At 53.2% G+C, this 19,518-nt stretch overlaps 7 protein-coding genes across 7 annotated transcripts; 4 read left to right on the top strand and 3 right to left on the bottom strand.

The window, feature by feature from the left end:
- Window positions 1-264: 264 nt before the first annotated feature.
- On the bottom strand, window positions 265-826 carry J4E86_011377 (uncharacterized protein; the record flags this gene model as incomplete). Its single annotated transcript, XM_051451868.1, has 2 exons — window positions 265-612; window positions 665-826. The coding sequence occupies 2 exons, from the start codon at window positions 824-826 to the stop codon at window positions 265-267; spliced, it is 510 nt and encodes a 169-aa protein (XP_051296999.1).
- Window positions 827-2,014: 1,188 nt separating this feature from the next.
- On the top strand, window positions 2,015-3,722 carry J4E86_011376 (uncharacterized protein; the record flags this gene model as incomplete). Its single annotated transcript, XM_051451867.1, has 4 exons — window positions 2,015-2,123; window positions 2,180-2,559; window positions 2,616-2,743; window positions 2,789-3,722. 4 exons carry the CDS (start codon window positions 2,015-2,017, stop codon window positions 3,720-3,722), a joined length of 1,551 nt encoding a protein of 516 aa, XP_051296998.1.
- A 270-nt stretch (window positions 3,723-3,992) lies between these two features.
- Window positions 3,993-5,776, bottom strand: J4E86_011375 (uncharacterized protein; the record flags this gene model as incomplete). Its single annotated transcript, XM_051451866.1, has 2 exons — window positions 3,993-5,339; window positions 5,633-5,776. 2 exons carry the CDS (start codon window positions 5,774-5,776, stop codon window positions 3,993-3,995), a joined length of 1,491 nt encoding a protein of 496 aa, XP_051296997.1.
- Window positions 5,777-6,092: 316 nt separating this feature from the next.
- Window positions 6,093-6,898, top strand: J4E86_011374 (uncharacterized protein; the record flags this gene model as incomplete). Its single annotated transcript, XM_051451865.1, has 7 exons — window positions 6,093-6,143; window positions 6,196-6,216; window positions 6,285-6,291; window positions 6,347-6,427; window positions 6,477-6,519; window positions 6,660-6,797; window positions 6,847-6,898. 7 exons carry the CDS (start codon window positions 6,093-6,095, stop codon window positions 6,896-6,898), a joined length of 393 nt encoding a protein of 130 aa, XP_051296996.1.
- An 84-nt stretch (window positions 6,899-6,982) lies between these two features.
- J4E86_011373 (uncharacterized protein) lies at window positions 6,983-8,416 on the bottom strand (the record flags this gene model as incomplete). The annotated part of the gene is made up of 1 exon (XM_051451864.1): window positions 6,983-8,416. One exon carries the CDS (start codon window positions 8,414-8,416, stop codon window positions 6,983-6,985), a length of 1,434 nt encoding a protein of 477 aa, XP_051296995.1.
- A 2,384-nt stretch (window positions 8,417-10,800) lies between these two features.
- J4E86_011372 (uncharacterized protein) lies at window positions 10,801-16,173 on the top strand (the record flags this gene model as incomplete). Its single annotated transcript, XM_051451863.1, has 3 exons — window positions 10,801-10,865; window positions 10,975-15,329; window positions 15,383-16,173. 3 exons carry the CDS (start codon window positions 10,801-10,803, stop codon window positions 16,171-16,173), a joined length of 5,211 nt encoding a protein of 1,736 aa, XP_051296994.1.
- A 1,027-nt stretch (window positions 16,174-17,200) lies between these two features.
- On the top strand, window positions 17,201-18,864 carry J4E86_011371 (uncharacterized protein; the record flags this gene model as incomplete). The annotated part of the gene is made up of 4 exons (XM_051451862.1): window positions 17,201-17,630; window positions 17,789-17,830; window positions 17,925-18,213; window positions 18,282-18,864. The coding sequence occupies 4 exons, from the start codon at window positions 17,201-17,203 to the stop codon at window positions 18,862-18,864; spliced, it is 1,344 nt and encodes a 447-aa protein (XP_051296993.1).
- Window positions 18,865-19,518: the final 654 nt, after the last annotated feature.

Here is a 19,518-nt window from a genome sequence, read left to right as displayed (position 1 = left end):
TTGATCGAGCTACCTGCAATAGGTCACAAACGGGCGTCTCGAATGCAACGTACAGTAAGCCACCGTAATGTCCATAACCTGCTGGTGCCCAATACAAGGACAGTCTCAGCATCATGCGCTTTGAAAAATAACCACAACCATGAACTCCCCTGCGCCGGAGACGAAACCCTTCCACATATGCACCGGCCGGTCCGTATTTGTCCGCGGTCCGTTGACCGATGCGATACGGAGGCAAAGAGGTCAAGCGTACCCAGGTGCGCGCATTTAGCGGTCCTCGGCCCACTCGTTCTCGCGGCGGATCTGCTCCTCCTCCTCGGGGGTGAAGTCGTTCTGGATGTTGAACGTCTTGCGGATCTCGTCGGGGGACTTGCCCTTGATCATGTTGGCGACGGTCTTGCAACCGACGTCGAGAAGAGCCTTGATGTCGAGGTAGTTGGCGGCGAGGATGATCTCGAAGAGCATCTCCTGGTCGACCTGCATAAATTTCTGGTCCCACTCGTCGATGTCGGTGCTCTTCTTGCGCGAGTCGGAGTCGTCGTCTTGGGTGGCTGGCGGGTCGTTCTTGTGGTGGCCGCACCACTCGATGACCTTCTTCATGACGGCCTCGTTGACCTGCGACATGTTAGTGGCTGTTCTTGGTGGAGGTGGGAAGGTGAGTACGTACGTTGGGGATGGGAATGGACTCGGAGGATTCACCACCAAGATCCTCGAGCAAGTTCTTGATCAGGATGGAGCGCTCGGCGACGGGGCGCTCGACGTCCATCTGGATGCCATCGGAGGTGGTAATGTTGATCATCTTGACTCCCTCAGAGTTCGTGGTAGCCATTGCGATAGCTTAAGGTAAGGTGTTGGAGGTGGTTGTAGAAGTGGGGTAAGCTGTGGATGGAGTTGAGCGGCAGGGTTAAGTGGCCGTTGCGTTGAGAGTTGATGGAGAATGTGTGTGTGGGAAGAGCGTCTGGGGCTCGGGTGGGCAGTGATTATATAGGCGCAGGCGTTTTGCGTCCACGTTTGCGCGCTGTGAGGGTGAGAGAGGCAACCACGGTCCAACTCCGCCTCGCTGTTTAAGCTCAGGCGCCAAGCTCGCTCGATGGGGCAAGGCGCAAGGCTGCAATCATCAAAGGGACGCTGTGGTGACGGGAGAACGCAGGTTGTATGTGCTTTGAACCAGCTTTGTTACACGGCTTCACTTTGCTGCTTGCTGATTCAAAAAAGACATTGTGAATTGCTGCCCTCTCGTTTGTGGGCCAGCAGCTTGTGCCGTGTTTGCGCTCACTTGAACTTTGGGCGAGCCCCCGCGTATGGCACGGAGGATGACTCCACGCCGCACACAGCCGGCAGAAGTTACCAGAATACGACGTGGATTCGACTCACAGAGGATGATGCCTGGGGCTAACACGACCCGTTCTAGATACCTGTCATTAGAAGAGATGTACGTTGAGTCCCCGGCGACAAACGTCTGGGTAAGGGTGCAAGGACCAGCCAGAGTCGCCAGCGGGCCAAATGCGCGGTGACTCAAAAGGCTACTTGATACGTTTCAGTATTGCTCACACCAGAATCGCAACATCAGATCTGCCGCATCAACTTCGACCCCATCTACACGTATCCTTGAAGGGGTACTTGGGTACCTGATCCACTGATGTTGCGCCACGTGACCTTTCTGCCTGCAACGGATCCGCATGCAAAGGCAGCCTAGACAGCCGTGGACAAGTCCGATGCACCATCGGTTGCTGCCACATCGCATCTGATCAGGCCGCATGATAGTCGGCCGATATATCAGCCATGCTTCTGCTCGCCATGTAGTTCGCAGATCATCACAGTGCACGAGTCGCAAAGCATAACTCACCATTCGCTCTTGCAACCGGCCCCCCTATCCGCGTGCAACTGGTGATTGATTGACGTAGGCCACTAAAACATTTGTTGGCCTCACTTTGCGAAAACAAACACCACAGCGGACAGATATGCGCCTGCTCAACCCCGCCAAACCCCCAAACGGCACATCTCGACTTTCGACATCATGTGGCGGCGTGTCTATTTCCTGCTGATCCTGGTGCGCATCTACTTTGCACTATCGCCGAGCTATCTGCACCCGGACGAGAACTTCCAGGGCCCCGAGGTCATTGCCGGTATGTCGCGACACTGTCTGCGTATGCGCCCGTGGCCACGACTGACTTGTATCCAGGGCGTGTCTTCTCCTACCCCGTCCACGAAACCTGGGAGTTCACCTCCGAGAACCCCATCCGCAGCACGTTCCCGCTATGGCTCGCATACGGCTGGCCCATGTACATCTTGCGCTGGCTATGGGAGGGCTTCGGATATGACGTCTCGCCGTCGGTCGTCTACTGGGCGCTGCGCGTACTCATGTTGACGCTGAGTGTCGTGATGGAGGACTGGGCTATCCACGAGCTGGTCGCTTCGCCGCGCGCGCGTCGTGTTGCCGTCATGCTCGTCGCATCGTCGTATGTGACCTGGACGTTCCAGACACATACCTTCTCCAACAGCGTCGAGACGCTGCTGGTGCTCTGGAGCCTGGTCTTGATCCAGAGGATAACGGACGATAAGGTGAGTTGTTTCGGTCCGCTCGCCGATCTAGGATATGCGGCTAACGCAAGGTGCAGAAGCGCTCTGGCATCCTGGCCTCGTCCATCCTCGGCTTCATGGTCGTCGTAGGCATCTTCAATCGCATCACCTTTCCAGCATTCCTGCTTCTTCCTGCGACGACTTTGCTACCCCACTTCAAGCGCAAGTAAGTCAGCCCCTCTCGTCTTCTGACCTTCACTGACAGCCACAGACCATTCTCTTTGGCCTTCCTTGCAACGTTCGCTCTCTTCACAGCTTTCCTTGCTATCTGCGTAGACACGGCGTTTTATACCCCCGGCGAATTTACCTTTTCCAAACTCATCAGCGGCGCCGTCATCACACCTTTCAATAATTTCCGTTACAACTCGGATTCCGCGAACCTTGCTCAGCATGGCATACATCCACGATACCAACATTTCCTCGTCAATCTCCCTCAACTTCTCGGTCCGGCGGCACCGCTTCTGTTCTTTTTGCGCAGGGCGCACATTTCTATGATTCTCCTTTCAGCTATATCTGGCGTCGCACTTCTCAGCATCTTCCCACACCAAGAAGCACGATTCTTACTTCCCGCCGTACCATTAATACTCTCCTCAATACGCCTACCGACTCCGCGCATTCGAAAGAGCTGGATCGTTACTTGGGTAGTTTTCAACGTTGCCCTGGGTATCCTGATGGGCGTATACCACCAGGGTGGCATCGTCCCAGTTCAGATGAACATTGCCAAGACAAACGAGACAGTTTCTAATGCGTTCTGGTGGAAGACGTACAGCCCGCCAACGTGGCTGCTGAACGGCAAGAACGAGGAGCTGAAGACCGTCGATCTGATGGGCTGTCCAGCCGAACAGATGATCGAAAAGGTTAAGGAAGCACTACCGCCTTGTCGGACACGAAAGCCACCAAAAGCCGACCGTGGCTCTGTGTACGTGGTAGCGCCACGATCAGCACATGCTTTGATACCATATCAAAGCCCAAACAACTCAAAAGACGTCTCATTAGAGGAAGTCTGGAGCTATCGACAGCACCTGAACCTCGATGACATGGACTTTGCCGACGACGGCATCTGGAATACCATCAGCCGTGTCGTCGGCGATCGGGGCTTGGTGGTCTGGCGAGCAACCCGGAATTGCTGGTCTACACCTGAATGAGCTAGAGAGGTCGCATTTAAGAAGACATCTCGTTGGTCTGATATTTTGGAGTCGTGGTACAAGATGCGAAGAATTTGGCAGCGCAAGCTGAATGTCCATTTGTTTCCTTCTTGACTTCTGCATATATACCCATCACACTTCTTCCATAGCTCCTCCTAATGTTAATAAAGTAAAACGTTCAGTCACCCAAGTGCTACGTCCTCTGGTCATGCTCTGCACAAAACATCGCAATTTCTGATACATAGTGGTATACACAATCCTTAACCCTTCTCACAAAGCACCACCCAATACCCTAACAGCCCACATCGCCATCCTAACATCCATCCCAACCTTCCTCTCCGGCCTCTCAAACTCCTTCTCACCCACCTCCCTCGCATGTTCCCCCAACCACCTAACCTCCTCCCCTAACCTCTTCCTCAACCCGGGATCCTCCGTCGCAATAACAACATTAGCCTCAAGATCCAACTCATACGCCCTCTTCGTATAATTGCTACTCCCAACAACCGTTAAGCTGGGATCTTCCTTCTCCCCTACTCCATTGGCAGAGGGAAACGTAACCCACAGCCCCTTGGCATGATACGTCCACCCGCCTTCCTGGCCCACCATACCCTTCTTCCACTCTTTGAGCACGATGCTCTCGCTGAGGCCTTCGTGTTTTACTTTGCGCAGGAAGGATTTCGCGAGGTGTGTGTATGCGGCTGGGAGAAGGCCGCTTACGCCTTTGGAGCCGTAGAAGCCGTTGGCGTGGGGGTGGGCGGTTAGCACTGTGCCGGAGGCCGGGCGGGTGGAGAGGAGGAGGCGGCGGAAGGAGGGCGTCATGTTGAAGTAGCCGGCTGTGAAGGTCCAGGACGAGTTTTGTAAGGGGGGTGTGGTGAGGTGGGTTAGGATTTTTGTTAGAGCGGGGAGTTCGGTTGAGGAGGGGAGGAGGGGGACGAGGGAGAGGATGGGGTAGATTGTTGTTTTTGAGGTGGAGGGTGAGGGAGATGTGGTGGTTGGGGAGTTGGATGGTAGGAGGAGGTGGGCGAGGTGCTTCTCCGCGGCGGATTTGTAGTTCGAGGGGGAGTCTAGTGGTGAGGGCGCGGCGTTGGTTGTTGGCCAGGCCATGGTGTAGCCTCCGCTTCCTTCTTGGGTGCTTGGCTGTATGTCGAAGCTTAACTTTGCGACGCCGTCGTGTATCCTCTTAAAGTAGTCTGTCAGGTCTTTTGACTTGAACAAGTGGTACCGATCCTGTCGATTCGTGAAGTAATCTTCACTCAGGTTTGCTCCGGACATGATGATCTCATCATCAACGCCGTACAACTTCATATGCTGGAGACCCCAGCCTTCGTTGATGCGTTTTGGGATGTACTTCTTTCGCAGACCAATTAGGTTGGGCGTATGGTACATGCGTACTTCTACGCGATCTGATCCGAATTCTGAGATGAGAGGTGTCATAAGAGAGGCAGTTGAAGCGTTTGGTGTTTCTCTGGTTCCGCGAAGAGCGTCGGTGAGGAAAGAGACCTTGAGATTGGGGTTACGTTGGAGAGCATCTCGAATAGTTGAGATGAGTTCATGTTCGGTCTTGCCGATGTAGAGTGTAGATAGATAGACCCGGTATTGAGCTTTGGATATTTTGTCCTGACTCCGTTAGTACGAGGTTTCATCCCCACGAATGAGCTTGCTCACAGCATCTCTGTCCCTCTAGCCGTTCATTGGGGATGGAGTGTTGACATGAAGTTCGCAGATACGGTACAAGGGCAGAAGTAAATAGGCATGGGAGAGTAGTGTGGCTCTTGACAGAATGACAGATAGTACAGAAGCACGCTGATTGAAACATGAGATGAATGTTGTCTTGTAAGAGTTGAACATTCCAATAGAGAAACAGAACAGAAGAGTGAGTAGGAAAATGACAACAACAAAGACCGACCTACCTTCAATGTTTGATAGAACTCAGCAGGCGTCTGAAGAATCTCAATCTGATCTGGCTGAATCTCAAATCGCGGCGCAATCTTATCCAAATCTGTCGTTATCGTGGCAAGCATAGACGCTTGGCTCTGAGGCACAGGTGAAGCCATCTCAGCACTCGAGGTCGAATATCTTCGCGTTGTCCTGAATGTCCGAGGTGGGATGCGAAAAGTTCTCCTCCCCGCGATCTTCGGTGCTTGGGCGCGTAGTAAGCTTCTTATTATCATGTTGGCCACTCGCTATCACGCCGGATGCTGGTATGTGCTTCGACTCCTTAAGTTTTGATGCACTTTGGGGTTGGGCGACAAGGATCACGCTCGCGCTAGCACGCCTTGGGAAAGGCGTGAGAGCGGTGCTTGGCATCGTCAATCGCGAAGCAGCAACATCCGACAAGCATCACGAACGCTGAATTGACCAAACGCCGCCATGTCGACGCTCATGAGAACGCTGCGCAACCTGCGCCGAGTTGGACTTAAGGTGAGCTTCAATGCCTGCAGTAATTGACATGGCAATGCTAACACGTCCGCAGGAATATGGCCACCAAATGGCGGTACGCTCGCATCCCCGCGCCCTCACCTTACATCGCAGATAGACTGATCGAGTCGCCCGCACGCTTAGAACATCGGTACGCTTGGACACAAATAAATCCCCATGTTAAGGGAGGGGCTAATGGGGAACAGGTGACACTAAAGCCGGAACCTTGATCGGCCAGGACAAGTACGGCAATAAGTACTTCGAGAACTTGGAGGAGGAGCTTCCTCGTAAGATTCGCGGATCTCAACGATGAAGTCATATATCTGACTGGCATAGTCCGAACCCGCTGGGTCGACTACAAGGACCATGAGTTCGATCCGTATGTTGCAACGAACGTGGAGACAAGGAGCAAAACTAACGTTTGTAACAGCTCTCAGATCGAACCCGGATGGTATGCTACAGCACCAAAAATCGCGAAACACGACTTTGGGAAGAACATACATCTGACTTTCTACACAGGCACGCCTGGATGTCATACATGGTCGACAAGTCACCAGCCGCAGACCCGCTTCTGCAGCGCCAGGTCCGCGTCTGGGAGCCAAAGGAGCACAGGCCGACTCTCACGTGGACCCGCTCGGGATACAAGCCTTACAACACGTACGTTCCAGACTGCGACATGGGCAGGTCAGGTACTAACAGACGATAGTGTCAAGCCCAAGTACTCTCCCTGGACACCCGTCGCCAAGGCTCGACAGTAGACGCGTTTTCCATACCAAGCATTGTATATATCCAGAGAAGAAATCGATGTTTCAGATGCTATCACTTCTATCCACTCCCGATATTCAGAGTCCCTCCATCAACATAGGAAGCACAATCTCCTTGTTGAACTTCCAGAGCGCGCTGCTATCTTGCGCTCGGAACGTCGCACCGCTCCAATACGTGCTCCTCACCCCCTGTAGCGCGTTCATCTCGTCATAAATGCCAGCATATATATCCTCAGGACCGGCTTGCGTGTAGAACGGCGCATGTGATGTAAACACCACGAACTCTGGCTCTGTTGCTTCGAATTTGTCAGCATTTGCCGTTTGCAATCGCTTGATACCCGCGATCATCTCCCCTTTAACAAAGTCATCAGAAAGTGGGTATGTCGCATTCGACCGTTGAGAACCATAATAAATCGCTTTGACACCAGGAATAGCGGTTGGCCCCATGGTATAGACACCCGGCAGGGCAGCGAGGTTGTACGGGGTGTCCGGCGCGCGATTGTAAATGACCAAGTCGTCAGGTGTACTCGTATTTTTGACCAGAGCAGCATAATACCCAACATCGATAAGTTTCCCAAAGACTTCACGTTCCTGCCTCCGCAAATCGAAACGCGCAAGCAGATCCACACGCGGTGGAATGGTGACAAGGAGTTTCTTCGCGCGTACCAACTTGACGCCATCGGGTGTCTTGACAACGAGTTCCACACCACTCTCCCTCCGTACCGAGCGCACGACCTCAGAAGACAGCAACAAGCTATCCGCATCAAGGAGCTCAGCCTGCGCTTTCCCGTACAACTCGCTATTGTTGCGGCGAGCTGTGGCAACAAGACTATTCGCAGCGAGTTGCTGGACCAAACCCAACCCATTAACACGCGCATTCTCCACCACGGGCACGCTGAGTATATCCCCGATACCCTGGTTCGTACTGAACATCATCTGTACCAGAGCTTCGAGACCGACTTTGGCAACGAGGTCGCCGAACGGCATGGTTAGGTCTTCAGGGACGGGGTCAGGGAGGAACATCCCGCTTTCTAGCTTGGGGAATTGGGCTAGGAACGCTGCGTACTTCTGAAGTCCGGCGCCGAGGTCTTGTACACTCGGTGCACTGACGTTGACGGCGAGACCGGTGCTGAAGTCGTAGTTTGCGGAGTTGGCAGCGTATTGTGGGGGTGCGAGGGGAATGTCGAAGCGGGCGAAGTAGTCGAGGACTGTGCTTTCGTTGTGGTAGACTTGTACGCCGTAGTCTTGAGCGAGACCGGTTACGGGGTCTGTGTAGGTTTCTGTGTGGCCGCCTAGCCGGTTCTTGATCTCGATGACGACGATGCTTTTGTTGGCGTCTTTGAGCGTGATTGCGGCGTGTGTGCCGGAGGAGCCGCCGCCGATGATGGCGACGTCTCGGGTTATGATGGCGCTGGGATGGAAGGAGGAGGGGTGGTGTTTGGGAATTGTTGAGAAGGCGGGGGATGGGAGGAGGGATGCTAGAAGCACTGCTGCTGAGAGTGTGGGATGCATGTTCGATGGTGAGGATGTTCCTTTCTGAACAACAGTATCATTGAGAACTATGTGAGATTATATACTGCGGCGTACTGTCTGTATGATCGCTTAAAGGTGCCGTTTGTAGACGACGTAGACTCTCGCCGCGGTGGAACAAATGCAGCATCCCGTGTCGAAGTACACAAAAGCGTTCGCATACAAATCATGTTCCAACACTCAAGCCCAGCGTCAGTGCAACAAAGCCTCCAAGTCATGTAACCCAATGCCCTTTTCAGGAAAAAGAGACCATGAAGCATGTCAGCGTCGGGACCCAAGTAGGCGTATGCGCGCCCTCTCATGTATGGCTTGCAGTTCGGCAGCCAACTCGCATTTGAGATGGAGTTGTGGAGTTGTAAGCTTTCTGACAGGTTGGCAAAGGCTTGAGGTGTAACGTGTGGCGTCCAGTGATAGCAGTCTGCGAGTTGATGGCCATGCATTGACTATCTCCAGCGACTCCACGTGTTTCTTGATAGATGGCGTACTGTGGGCTGTGATTGACCGGTGTCTAGAAGCTCGAAGGCGTCCAGGCGAATGGAGCGGGTAGTCGACTGTCGCATCGTTAACGTAGGGAAATAAGTAACATGTATGCGTTCCATGTCCGAGAAAATGACAGACTATACGCAGGCTTGCGAGAAGGTAACGACTGTTTGTATAGGTCACGGGGATGTGGAGAGGCAGCACGTGGGCGGGCTGTGTTGTCTGACTGCCTCATCGTACCTGCCTGTTCGACGTTTGAGGATTGCCATCTCTTGGGTAGGAATTTGTCCATGTCGCCATCAACATGACTTCTGAACTACGTCGCTCAACACGGTTTGTGGTTCTAACCCAGATTAATTTGTCGCGCATGCGAACTTGTTACATTGTGCGATTGTAGGCAGTAGACAGATACCTGTGTCACAGTGGCGGCCCAAAGCTTTGCGCTTCAAGGACGTCCCTGGTAAAACCAGAGCGAAGAATGCGGAATCAGGCCGTTTTCACATGTCGCAGGACTCGAGCGTTGCGCGGCGTTCAACGCTGTGTTCTCCGGCCAAGGCGTTGGGCGCGCCAGGGGAACCGGCACCTGCGCAGATGGCGCCAGCAGGTAACTTGGGGCGGCATGTGTGTGCGAGTCTCTCACCGACTTTGAGGCTGCGCCTAACGACGGACCTATTGGCAATGTCAGCAGCGTTACAGGTGGTGTGCACGGCAGCCGAATTGGTAAGCTGTGGGGAAGCTAACGCCTGGTCCCACTTACCCTTAGCCGCGGAGGTGCTTGCAGCCATCACAGTACCCCGGACATCTGGACTTTGCCATGTCCGGCAGCCCGCGATAGAGCTGTCGTCGGTATAGGAAGGTCCATTGTGGCTCTTTACGACTCGTTATGACTCTTCTCGACTCTTTTACGCGTTTGGTGTAATTCCTTGGTGCTTATCGGCCTCTACACTAGGGCGAACGTGAGGCTCTCTGGCATGCGCCAGCTACCACGGCCTGCCTGGTAGTGAAGAGAAGCATCAGGCAAGACATGGCGCGAAGACGGACGCAGTTAGCAACGTGCCCAATACTGGGTTGCACCGACAACACGACCGATACCTCCAATCTGGAAGCGGGAGGCGTACAGCACGGCACGTATCAGCGTGCCCTCGACCGGCCCTTTCGCCCTCGGAACTGTTGTCACGAACCCATCGGATTATGACTCTGCGAAAGTTAATGGAGGCGGTCAATATGTGAGCGTACGGTAGTGTGAAGCTGCAGAGCGGCAGAGCGCGACAAAAGCCGTGAGACGGATGCATGGCCTGCTCTGTGACACATGCGCATCTGCTGCACAACCATGTCACCTTGAGTCAAGCGGAGACGAACCCTGTCAAACAATATGTCGTGACGATCTAGCTCTCTTTGTGAGACTGCTTGCTATATCCACACCAGCAGCCACGGTGACGGTTCGATAGAGTAGTTTGCGACCGCTCAGCGTGTGGCTCGTTGCACCCGTCCTTACATTGGGCCGGTTATCTGATCTGCAGCTATCTTATCAGATCCCAGCATCTCGGTTGCACATCGGCATCAAAATCTAATTACATCATTTGTTAGTTCGGGCACGCGCGCGTGAACGTCAGTGCGGATCTGGAAAAGCTCTTGCGGCAAGTGGAAGCGCAAACCGAAGAAGCAGTTCCCTTCCTCGCAAACCACCCTATCCTGGACACAATCGCTGGAGGCCCCCTGCTGCCGTTTGTTTACTTCGGCGCAATCGAGCAGAAGGCGCGAATACACCCTCCGGTCCTTCCTTTAGTCCCAATGCGCCTCAACAGCCGTCAATAGCGAGTGCGAGTGCTGGAGGTTTGAACACCACCACAGGTCACAACAGGTCTCGTACAACTGCGGCAGACACCATGTTCGCCCACTGTAGAGGCCCGTTCTGGGGCAGAGACGACTTCTCGAGGTGTTTCGAGCAAGAGTAGGTGCTTCTTTTTGCTTTGCGCCACGACGCGATGTCTCAGATGCCACTGCAGCCATCCGATAGGCGATGCGCCACCACCAACGACCACTCAGCTAACACGTCGCAGCTATCTTCAAACACTATTCCCTCTCATCGTATGCGGAATATCCGTCGTTTATCTACTGGTCCAACTCTATTTCGCCGCCACCGCGTCCCGATACTACCACGCCTACAGTGTCCTCGAAGACCCCGCCAATGTTTGGTCCTTCCGCAGTCCTCGCTATGATGGCGACGAACCCTACGAAGATGCCGAAGACGACCTTGACCGGAACGAAGATCTCGCGCTTCACGCCGTCAACACGGTCTCCACCATGGCCGTAGACAAACCCCGCGGAGAGCTCACGGTCGTCATACTCGAGGAAGCGGCGGTACTAGCCCAGCTGGCACTCCACGTCGCTGTGCTGGTGACCAATGTTTGGGGCAAGCACGGCAAGCTTGCGGCCATTGCCAACGTTGCTGTCTGGGCTTACATCGCCACCCTGGCTTCGCTGCGATTGCTGTTCTCCAGCACCAGCAGATTCTCGTTTCCCAAGCTGTGGTACCACACTGCCTTCATTTACGGGTTCCAATGGGTCTTCAGCGTCCTTCTATTCCGGTCGGCCATCATCCACCCACGATCGCCTCTACACCGGAAGCTGATGATTGGCGATTTCGTCCTCGTCTCGCTACTATTCCTAATCTCTTTGTGCTCCAGGAAAGGCAACAAGGCGGTGGAGCTAGAGTATGAAGGCGACATCGCGCCAGCCCGGGAACCTATCGCCAGTGTTTTCTCGCTTGCCACTTTCAGCTGGGTCGATCCAATCGTCTGGACAGGATATAAGAAGACATACGAGCTTACCGATGTCTGGAACTTGCCCTCCAAGGACAAGGCTGCAGCTGTCATCGCGAACTACCGTCAGGTCAAGAAGACATCCGGCTTAGCTTACCACCTTTTGAAGCACTTCAAGCGTGGTCTGCTCATCCAAGCAGGCTGGGCTGCCATTTCTGGTTTCCTTACTTTCGCCCCGACACTACTTCTCAAGGTCATTCTGGAGTACGTTGAGAAGCCCGAGCAGACGCCCGCCAACGCCGCCTGGTTCTACGTCATTTTGCTGTTCGTTTCTGGCAGTTTGTCTGCACTTGCTGACGGCCAAGCGCTGTGGCTCGGTCGAAAAATCTGCATCCGCCTCCGCGCTGTCATCATTGGAGAAATCTACGCAAAAGCGCTCAAGAGACGAGCAGCAGCTACCACCGAGAAGGCCTTGGGCGAGGAGAAGAAGAAGCAGGAGAATGATGAAGAACCCAAGGGACTGAAGCGCATGTTCACCTTTGGCAAGAAGAAGAAGGCGACTGGAGCCTCGAAAGAAGACGAAACATCGAAACCCGAATCCGACGCTCAGGTCACCACCGGTGCTATCATCAACCTTATGGCTGTCGACGCTTTCAAAGTCAGCGAGATCTGCGCTTATCTACACTTCCTCTGGGCCAACACCCCAGTCCAAGTTGTCGTGGCTGTCTTCTTGCTCTACCGCATCCTGGGTTACAGCTCGATTGCTGGTATTGGTATGATGGTTTTCTTGCTCCCTATCAACATGTATGTTGCGCGACAATTCTCCAAGATCCAGAAACTCATTCTCGCGGCCACCGATGCCCGCATCCACACGACCAACGAAGTCCTCACCAACATCCGGATTATCAAGTTCTTTGCTTGGGAGCAACGCTTCATTGGTCTGGTCAACGAAAAGCGGTACATTGAGCTCAAGCATCTGCGACGGAGATACATTCTGTGGGCGGTGGCAGCTACGATATGGTCGGGCTCGCCAGTCTTAATCACGTTCTTGTCCTTCCTCGTGTACACGAACGTTGAACATAAGGCGCTCATTCCATCTGTCGCATTCACCGCCCTCTCGCTTTTCCAAATTCTGAGGATCCCGCTGGATCAGCTCGCAGATATGGTTGCCCACGTCCAAGAATCCAAGGTTTCAGTTGATCGTATCGAGGAGTATCTGTCCGAGCCTGAGACGGACAAGTACTCGCAACTCGTGACCCAGAAGAAGGACGAAGATGGCCAAGCCATCATTGGATTCGAGAACGGTACATTCAGCTGGGGAGGAACAGACATGGCAGACCAGGCTTCGGCGGATGCCTTCAAGCTGATGGACCTCAACCTGACGTTCCGTGTCGGCAAGCTCAACGTTGTTGTTGGACCCACTGGCTCTGGAAAGACTTCATTGCTCATGGGCCTGCTTGGTGAAATGACAAAGCTCAAGGGTAGTGTTTACTTGCCTGGTGGACTAAGCCGAGAGGACCTGACTCCCGACCCCGACACTGGACTCACTGACAGTATAGCTTACTGCGCTCAGCAAGCTTGGCTTGTCAACGGTACGGTCAAGGACAATATCGTATTCGCAAGTCCTTTCGACCAGAAGCGCTACGACGAGGTTATCGAAGCCTGCTCTCTGAAGCGAGATCTTGAGATCCTTGATGCTGGCGACGAGACGATAGTGGGAGAGAAGGGTGTCACACTGTCCGGAGGCCAGAAACAGCGTATCTCATTGGCCCGTGCGTTGTACAGCAAGGCTCGTCACGTTCTTCTTGACGATGTTCTGAGCGCTGTCGACGCCCATACTGCCAAATGGATCTTCCATTACGCACTTCACGGACGACTTATGGCCAACCGAACTTGCATCCTCGTCACACACAACGTCAGCCTCTGTTTGCCACACGCAGAGTTTGCTGTTGCACTTGAGAACGGCCGAGTGGTCGCACAAGGCACAGCAGATGAGGTCATCAACTCAGGAAAGCTTACCGAGGATCTTACTAAATCACGGCCCGCATCAAGAGGAGCGTCCAAGCCTCCTTCTCAAGAGCCCTCGGATGCTGGTGAAGAAGCAAACGGCGATGCCAATCACGCCAACGGGTCTGCTAATGGCACCGCAAATGGCAAACCGGACGCTAAGAAGAAGAAGCCAGCCAGCAACAGTCAGGACGAGAAGAAAGCAGAGGGGGGCGTGAAGCTGAGCATCATCACCATGTATCTTCGAGCTATGGGCCCCTGGTACTACTGGCTTGGTGCTACCATTGCTTTTGTAGCTGCGCAAATCTCTTCGGTATCTACCAACCTCTGGATCCGCACATGGGCGAACGCGTACGCAGAAAAGGGCTATGCTGTAGCGAGCAGCCACCACCAATCTCCGGTAACGCATGCTCCGACAATAAGTGGCATGGGAACATGCATGAACAGTGGTACTTGCAGCTGGAACATTCCCTTCTTTACACAACCGGAGCAGCAGTCGTATGCCTACAACACCATGCAGACTACTTTCAGTGACCCGAACCCGGACGTCAACTCTGCATACTTCCTCAGCGTTTACGCCGTTCTTGGACTCATCTTCATGTTCATCACCTTCTTACGAGAAGGTTTCCTCTTTGGAGGGTCTCTCGCTGCATCCAAACGCATACACGAACGTCTCATTCAAAAGGTCACCCATGCCAAGTTCCGCTTCTTCGATCAGACACCACTCGGTCAGCTCATGAACAGGTTCTCCAAGGACATTGAATCCGTCGACCAAGAGGTAGCGCCAGTCGCCATTGGTGTTGTCCATTGCTTCGCTTCAATCATCACGATCGTCATTCTTATCTCGATCATTACTCCTGGTTTCCTAATAGCGGCCTTCTTCATCTCCATCCTCTACTTCCTCATCGGTCGCTTCTACATCAATTCGTCCCGCGACCTGAAGCGATTGGAATCCGTACATCGAAGTCCGCTGTATCAACAGTTTGGTGAGACACTATCCGGCATGACGACTATCAGAGCCTACGGTGACGAACGCCGCTTCATCCGCGAGAACTTGGCGAAGATTAACACTCAACATCGTCCGTTCATCTATCTCTGGGCAGCCAACAGGTGGCTTGCGTTCCGAGTGGACGTCGTCGGTGCCATGGTCGCCTTCTTCTCCGGAGCTTTCGTGGTGCTCAGCGTTGGACACATTGATGCAGGTGCAGCGGGTCTCGCGCTTACCTATGCTGTTACCTTCACCGAGAACGTCTTGTGGTTCGTTCGTCTCTACTCTGCTAATGAACAGAACATGAACTCGGTCGAGCGTGTCAAGGAGTATCTCGATGTTGACCAGGAAGCTCCATCTGTCATTTCAGAGAACCGTCCACCATCCAACTGGCCGAGCAAGGGATCCGTAGAGTTCATCCACTACAGCACGCGATACAGAACTGACTTTGACCTTGTCCTGAAGGACTTGACCTTCAAAATCCTTCCAGGTGAGAAGGTCGGTGTCGTAGGCCGAACAGGTGCCGGCAAGAGTTCGATGGCACTTGCCTTGTTCCGGGCGTTGGAGGCTGAGAAGGGCAAGATCTTGATCGATGACATCGATGTTGGTACGATAGGCCTGCACGATCTGCGGGAGAACGTCGTCATGGTACCGCAAGGTAGGCACATCTTTATATCTTATTAGAGTGGAACAGATGCTGACACTACACAGATCCGACACTTTTCACAGGCACTATCCGAAGCAATCTCGACCCCTTCTCCATCTTCACTGATGAAGAGATCTACACCGCCCTTCGCGAAGTCAACCTGATCTCTACTCTATCACGCCCCGCGTCCGGCTCTGTCACTCCTACTGGAGCGACCACCCCACCTCGCGCTGTCCAGATTCCCGTTCCAACAACAAACGCTGTAACAGCGGATGTCAACGGCAGCTACTCAGCCGCTACCACAAATCCCGGGTCCATTCTGGCGAACCGCGACTGGGAACGTGGCGAGACACAGGAAGACACTATCGTGGTCATGCCTGATGGGCGTACCGTGGACCGCGACGATGTAGCGGCACAGGCTGCTATGGAGGCCGACAACAAGAACCCATTCAAGAACCTCAACTCATTGGTGTCGGAATCCGGGTCCAACCTGTCGCAAGGTCAACGACAACTTTTGTGCTTAGCGCGAGCGCTACTGAAAGCACCCAAGGTTCTGCTGATGGACGAAGCCACAGCGTCCATCGACTACGCCACGGATGCGAAGATCCAAGAAACCATTCGTCAGATCAAGAACACCACAATCACGATAGCACATCGTCTCCAAACAATCATTGACTATGACAAGGTCCTTGTTCTGGACAAGGGTGAGGTCATCGAGTACGGCCACCCCTACGATCTTGTCCGAAAAGATGGCGGTTCATTCCGGTCCATGTGCGAAACCAGTGGCGAGCTAGAAACCTTGACTACTACAGCAAAGACTGCGTATGAGTCAAAACCTACATCAGCTGCCCAATAGAAGATCGCAGCTCCGCCGTACGGTCGAAGGATCTTGGGATGAGAGGGGAGAGTCAAATTTAGACGGAGTTGGAGACGGAAAAAAAGCATGTGATCAAGGTTTTGCATGAGCGAGGCATTATTTCCTTCTGTTTCATTGTCGGCGTATACCAGACAGGGCCTATGGGTGGTTACCTGCTCTTAGTGTGCATATAATTATAATCGACACATTGACGTACCCACTTTATACAAGAAAAAAACTGAACAGGTCTAGAGCCTACATTAACGCCAGATTACCTATTTTGTAGGTTTTTGTGTTGATGTAGGCTGCAGGCCTGTCTAGTTTTTTCATAATTAACGTGTACTACTAAACACCCTAGAGCCTACATTAAGATAAAAATGTACAAAGTAAGCAGTCCAAGGTCAACGTAGGCTCTAGGATGTTCGGGGTTTTCCATTGTGTGAGGTAACTTGGGTAAGCGGTGCTCGTCAGCATGTACATGTCAGCCAGTATCGGATCTTGGCGGATCTGACAAAACGCACCACGTCGACGACGAACACCGATCAGTAAACAGAAGCAAAGGGCTGAACGCGTGCTATCAAGCCAGTCCTGCCACTGCATTCCATCAACAAACCCTGATCGGTCAGCAAAAAGTGCAAATTACGCCGTTGGGCTTTGTGGCTTTCGCTGCAGTACCAATCACGTGGCTGTCTACCCGCCGCTTTCGGGTCTTACTTGCCATGTCCGGCGTCTTATCAGCCTTGCGTCATGCAATTTGCTCTGGTGTATGAATATTCGCTCTGTGGTTTCTGATGGCTTTTGCTGACTGTAACGTTGATTTGTCGTTGGGGAGGAGGCGGGAAGGGGTGGCTTTCCAGTGCGTTGGCTGGATGGGAGGAGGGGAGCAGAGCCGCTTATGGGGATGTTTTGGTGATTAGAATAGGTGGTAAGATGTGTAGGTATAAGAAGGGTGTTATACCGGAAAAGCTTGGGCAGCTTTCTTGACAGTATCGAATTTTGCGAGATCTCGTTCGCGTATCTGGAAATCATGGACACCATCAAGGAGATCGTTCGCGACGCGCCTTTTGGCCAAATCGTCCGTTACGCAACACGTAACCAGTTCTTCAAGTATCCAGAAGAGCTACCCGATTTCGAAATCCCATGTGCATACACCGACGTCGAGAAACTTCCTTCCCATACCGCAGGAGCTGAAGGGACTTCGACACGCAACTCAATCTCAACCACCCCGCTCCCGTCACACGCCCTGCCCTTCAGCCCCTCACGCCTCGAAGCCGACCTAGCCCTCCACACCACACACTCACCCGTCCACTCCATCGCTCCCGTCAAGACGGCCGACGGCCTCATACTAGCCGAATGGTACACCACGACCGACACTGCGAACCCACAGAACTGGTCGCAGGGCAAGAAAGCATGGACGGCTTTCTTGATCTGTCTGTATACGTTCATTGTGTATGCGGGTAGCTCGATCTATGTTAGTAGTACGCTGTTGGTTATGAGTGAGTTTGGGGTGGGGGCGTTTAAGGCGAGTTTGGGGTTGGCGCTTTATGTGCTAGGTATGTTGCTGGCCTGCGATGAGAGAGATGATGGGATGGGATGGATAGCTGACGGTGTGTAGGATATGGGATCGGTCCGTTGTTGTTTGCGCCTCTGAGCGAGGGTATGTGATGTCCTCTCCTGTCCCTCTTCATCGGATGCTCGTCCCGTGTGAGGAAGTTGTCGCGGACGTAGGCCTTGCTAACAGCTCATCACAGTACCCCAACTCGGCAGAAACATACCGTACATCACGACCTTCGCGCTCTTCACCATCCTCACTTTACCTACCGCACTGGTAGACAATCTTGGCGGCTTCTTGTTCCTTCGCTTCCTACTCGGCTTTTTCGGAAGCCCCTGCCTAGCGAACGGCGGAGCTACGATGCAGGATTTGTACTCTCTGCTCCACATACCATATGGTCTAGCTTTCTGGACAGCAGCTGCATTTGCGGGGCCAGCTCTCGGGCCTCTCCTATCTGGTTTTTCCGTCTATGCTGAGAATTGGCGATGGTACGTCTTGTTGCTCTATCAACCTAGCCTTCTTCTTTCGTCGATGCTGATTAGTCGTATGTGTTTAGGTCTCAATGGGAACTCCTCTGGATGGCCGCCCCAGTATTCCTCCTCTTTTTCTTCTTCCTGCCAGAAACGCAGCCTACCACCATCCTTCTTTACCGATCTGCCCGTCTGCGTGCACTGACTGGCAATCCGAATATCCATACGCAAACCGAGATCGATCGCAAAGGCACCAAGTTCTCCGCAGAACTCCTAGATACTCTCATCAAACCTCTGGAGATCTGCGTAAAAGACCCTGCTCTCTTCTTCATCAACGTCTACTCCGCGCTGACATACGGTATCTACTACTCCTTCTTCGAGGTTTTCCCTCTCGTGTATTTGGAGATATATGGGTTCAGCGTCGGCGAGATGACGATCGTGTTTCTTTCGATCATCGTGGGATGCGTCATTGCTATGACGATCTACTTTTCTTATCTGAGGTTCTACCTCATACCGGATATCCTCAAGCAAGGACTGAGACCCCAAGAGCATAGACTCGTGCCGGCCATTTTTGCGAGTTTTGGGGTACCGATCGGTTTATTCATCTTTGGTGAGTCTGACCGGACGACTAGAGCTGAGAATTCAGGCACTAACAGCGATTTTGCGTAGGCTGGACGGCTCGCCAATCTGTACATTGGCTTGCTTCAGCTATCGGTATCGTTATATATTCGACTAGCGTGTATATCATCTTCCAGGCTGTCTTTTGTAAGTCGTCGTCTCTGCCTCTACGGTGCTTACTGTTCGTTTCGCTAACATTTTTGAAGCCTACGTGCCCATGTCTTACCCGCAATACGCCGCGTCCCTCTTCGCGGGCAATGACTTCTGTCGCTCTGCCTTCGCTTTCGGATCCGTACTCTTCTCCCGCCCAATGTATCTCAAATTGGGAATAGGAAAGGGAATTAGTCTTTTGGGTGGCCTGAGTGTTATGGGCATTGTGAGTTTGACCAGATCAAGCAAGTCTGTGATTGTGCGCTAACTCTAAGTAGATTGGTATGTATCTGATCTGGGTTTATGGTGCCAGGCTGAGAGCGAGGTCGAAGTTCGCTGTATGAGATGCGAGCGGCGACGATGATGATGGAGGTGGTGTCGTGTGGAAGGCTGGGTGGCTGGCGTCATCTTGCCTGCCTCCAGCTTGAGATGCGAGAGCTGCGTATTTGGTCTAGACGCAATTGGGAATGGACCCACCACGCCCGGACTCCGCGGCTCATCATTACATCCATGGATGCATCGCTGGAGACGTGTCATACGCGTCGTTTTTGATAG

The sequence above is a fragment of the Alternaria arbusti genome (genome assembly GCF_024043155.1).
Source record: "Alternaria arbusti strain BMP 1465 chromosome Unknown scaffold_33, whole genome shotgun sequence".
NCBI classification, from domain to species: Eukaryota; Fungi; Ascomycota; class Dothideomycetes; order Pleosporales; family Pleosporaceae; genus Alternaria; species Alternaria arbusti.
Note: the sequence above shows the minus strand (reverse complement) of the source record. Positions and strands in the feature narration are given on the sequence as shown.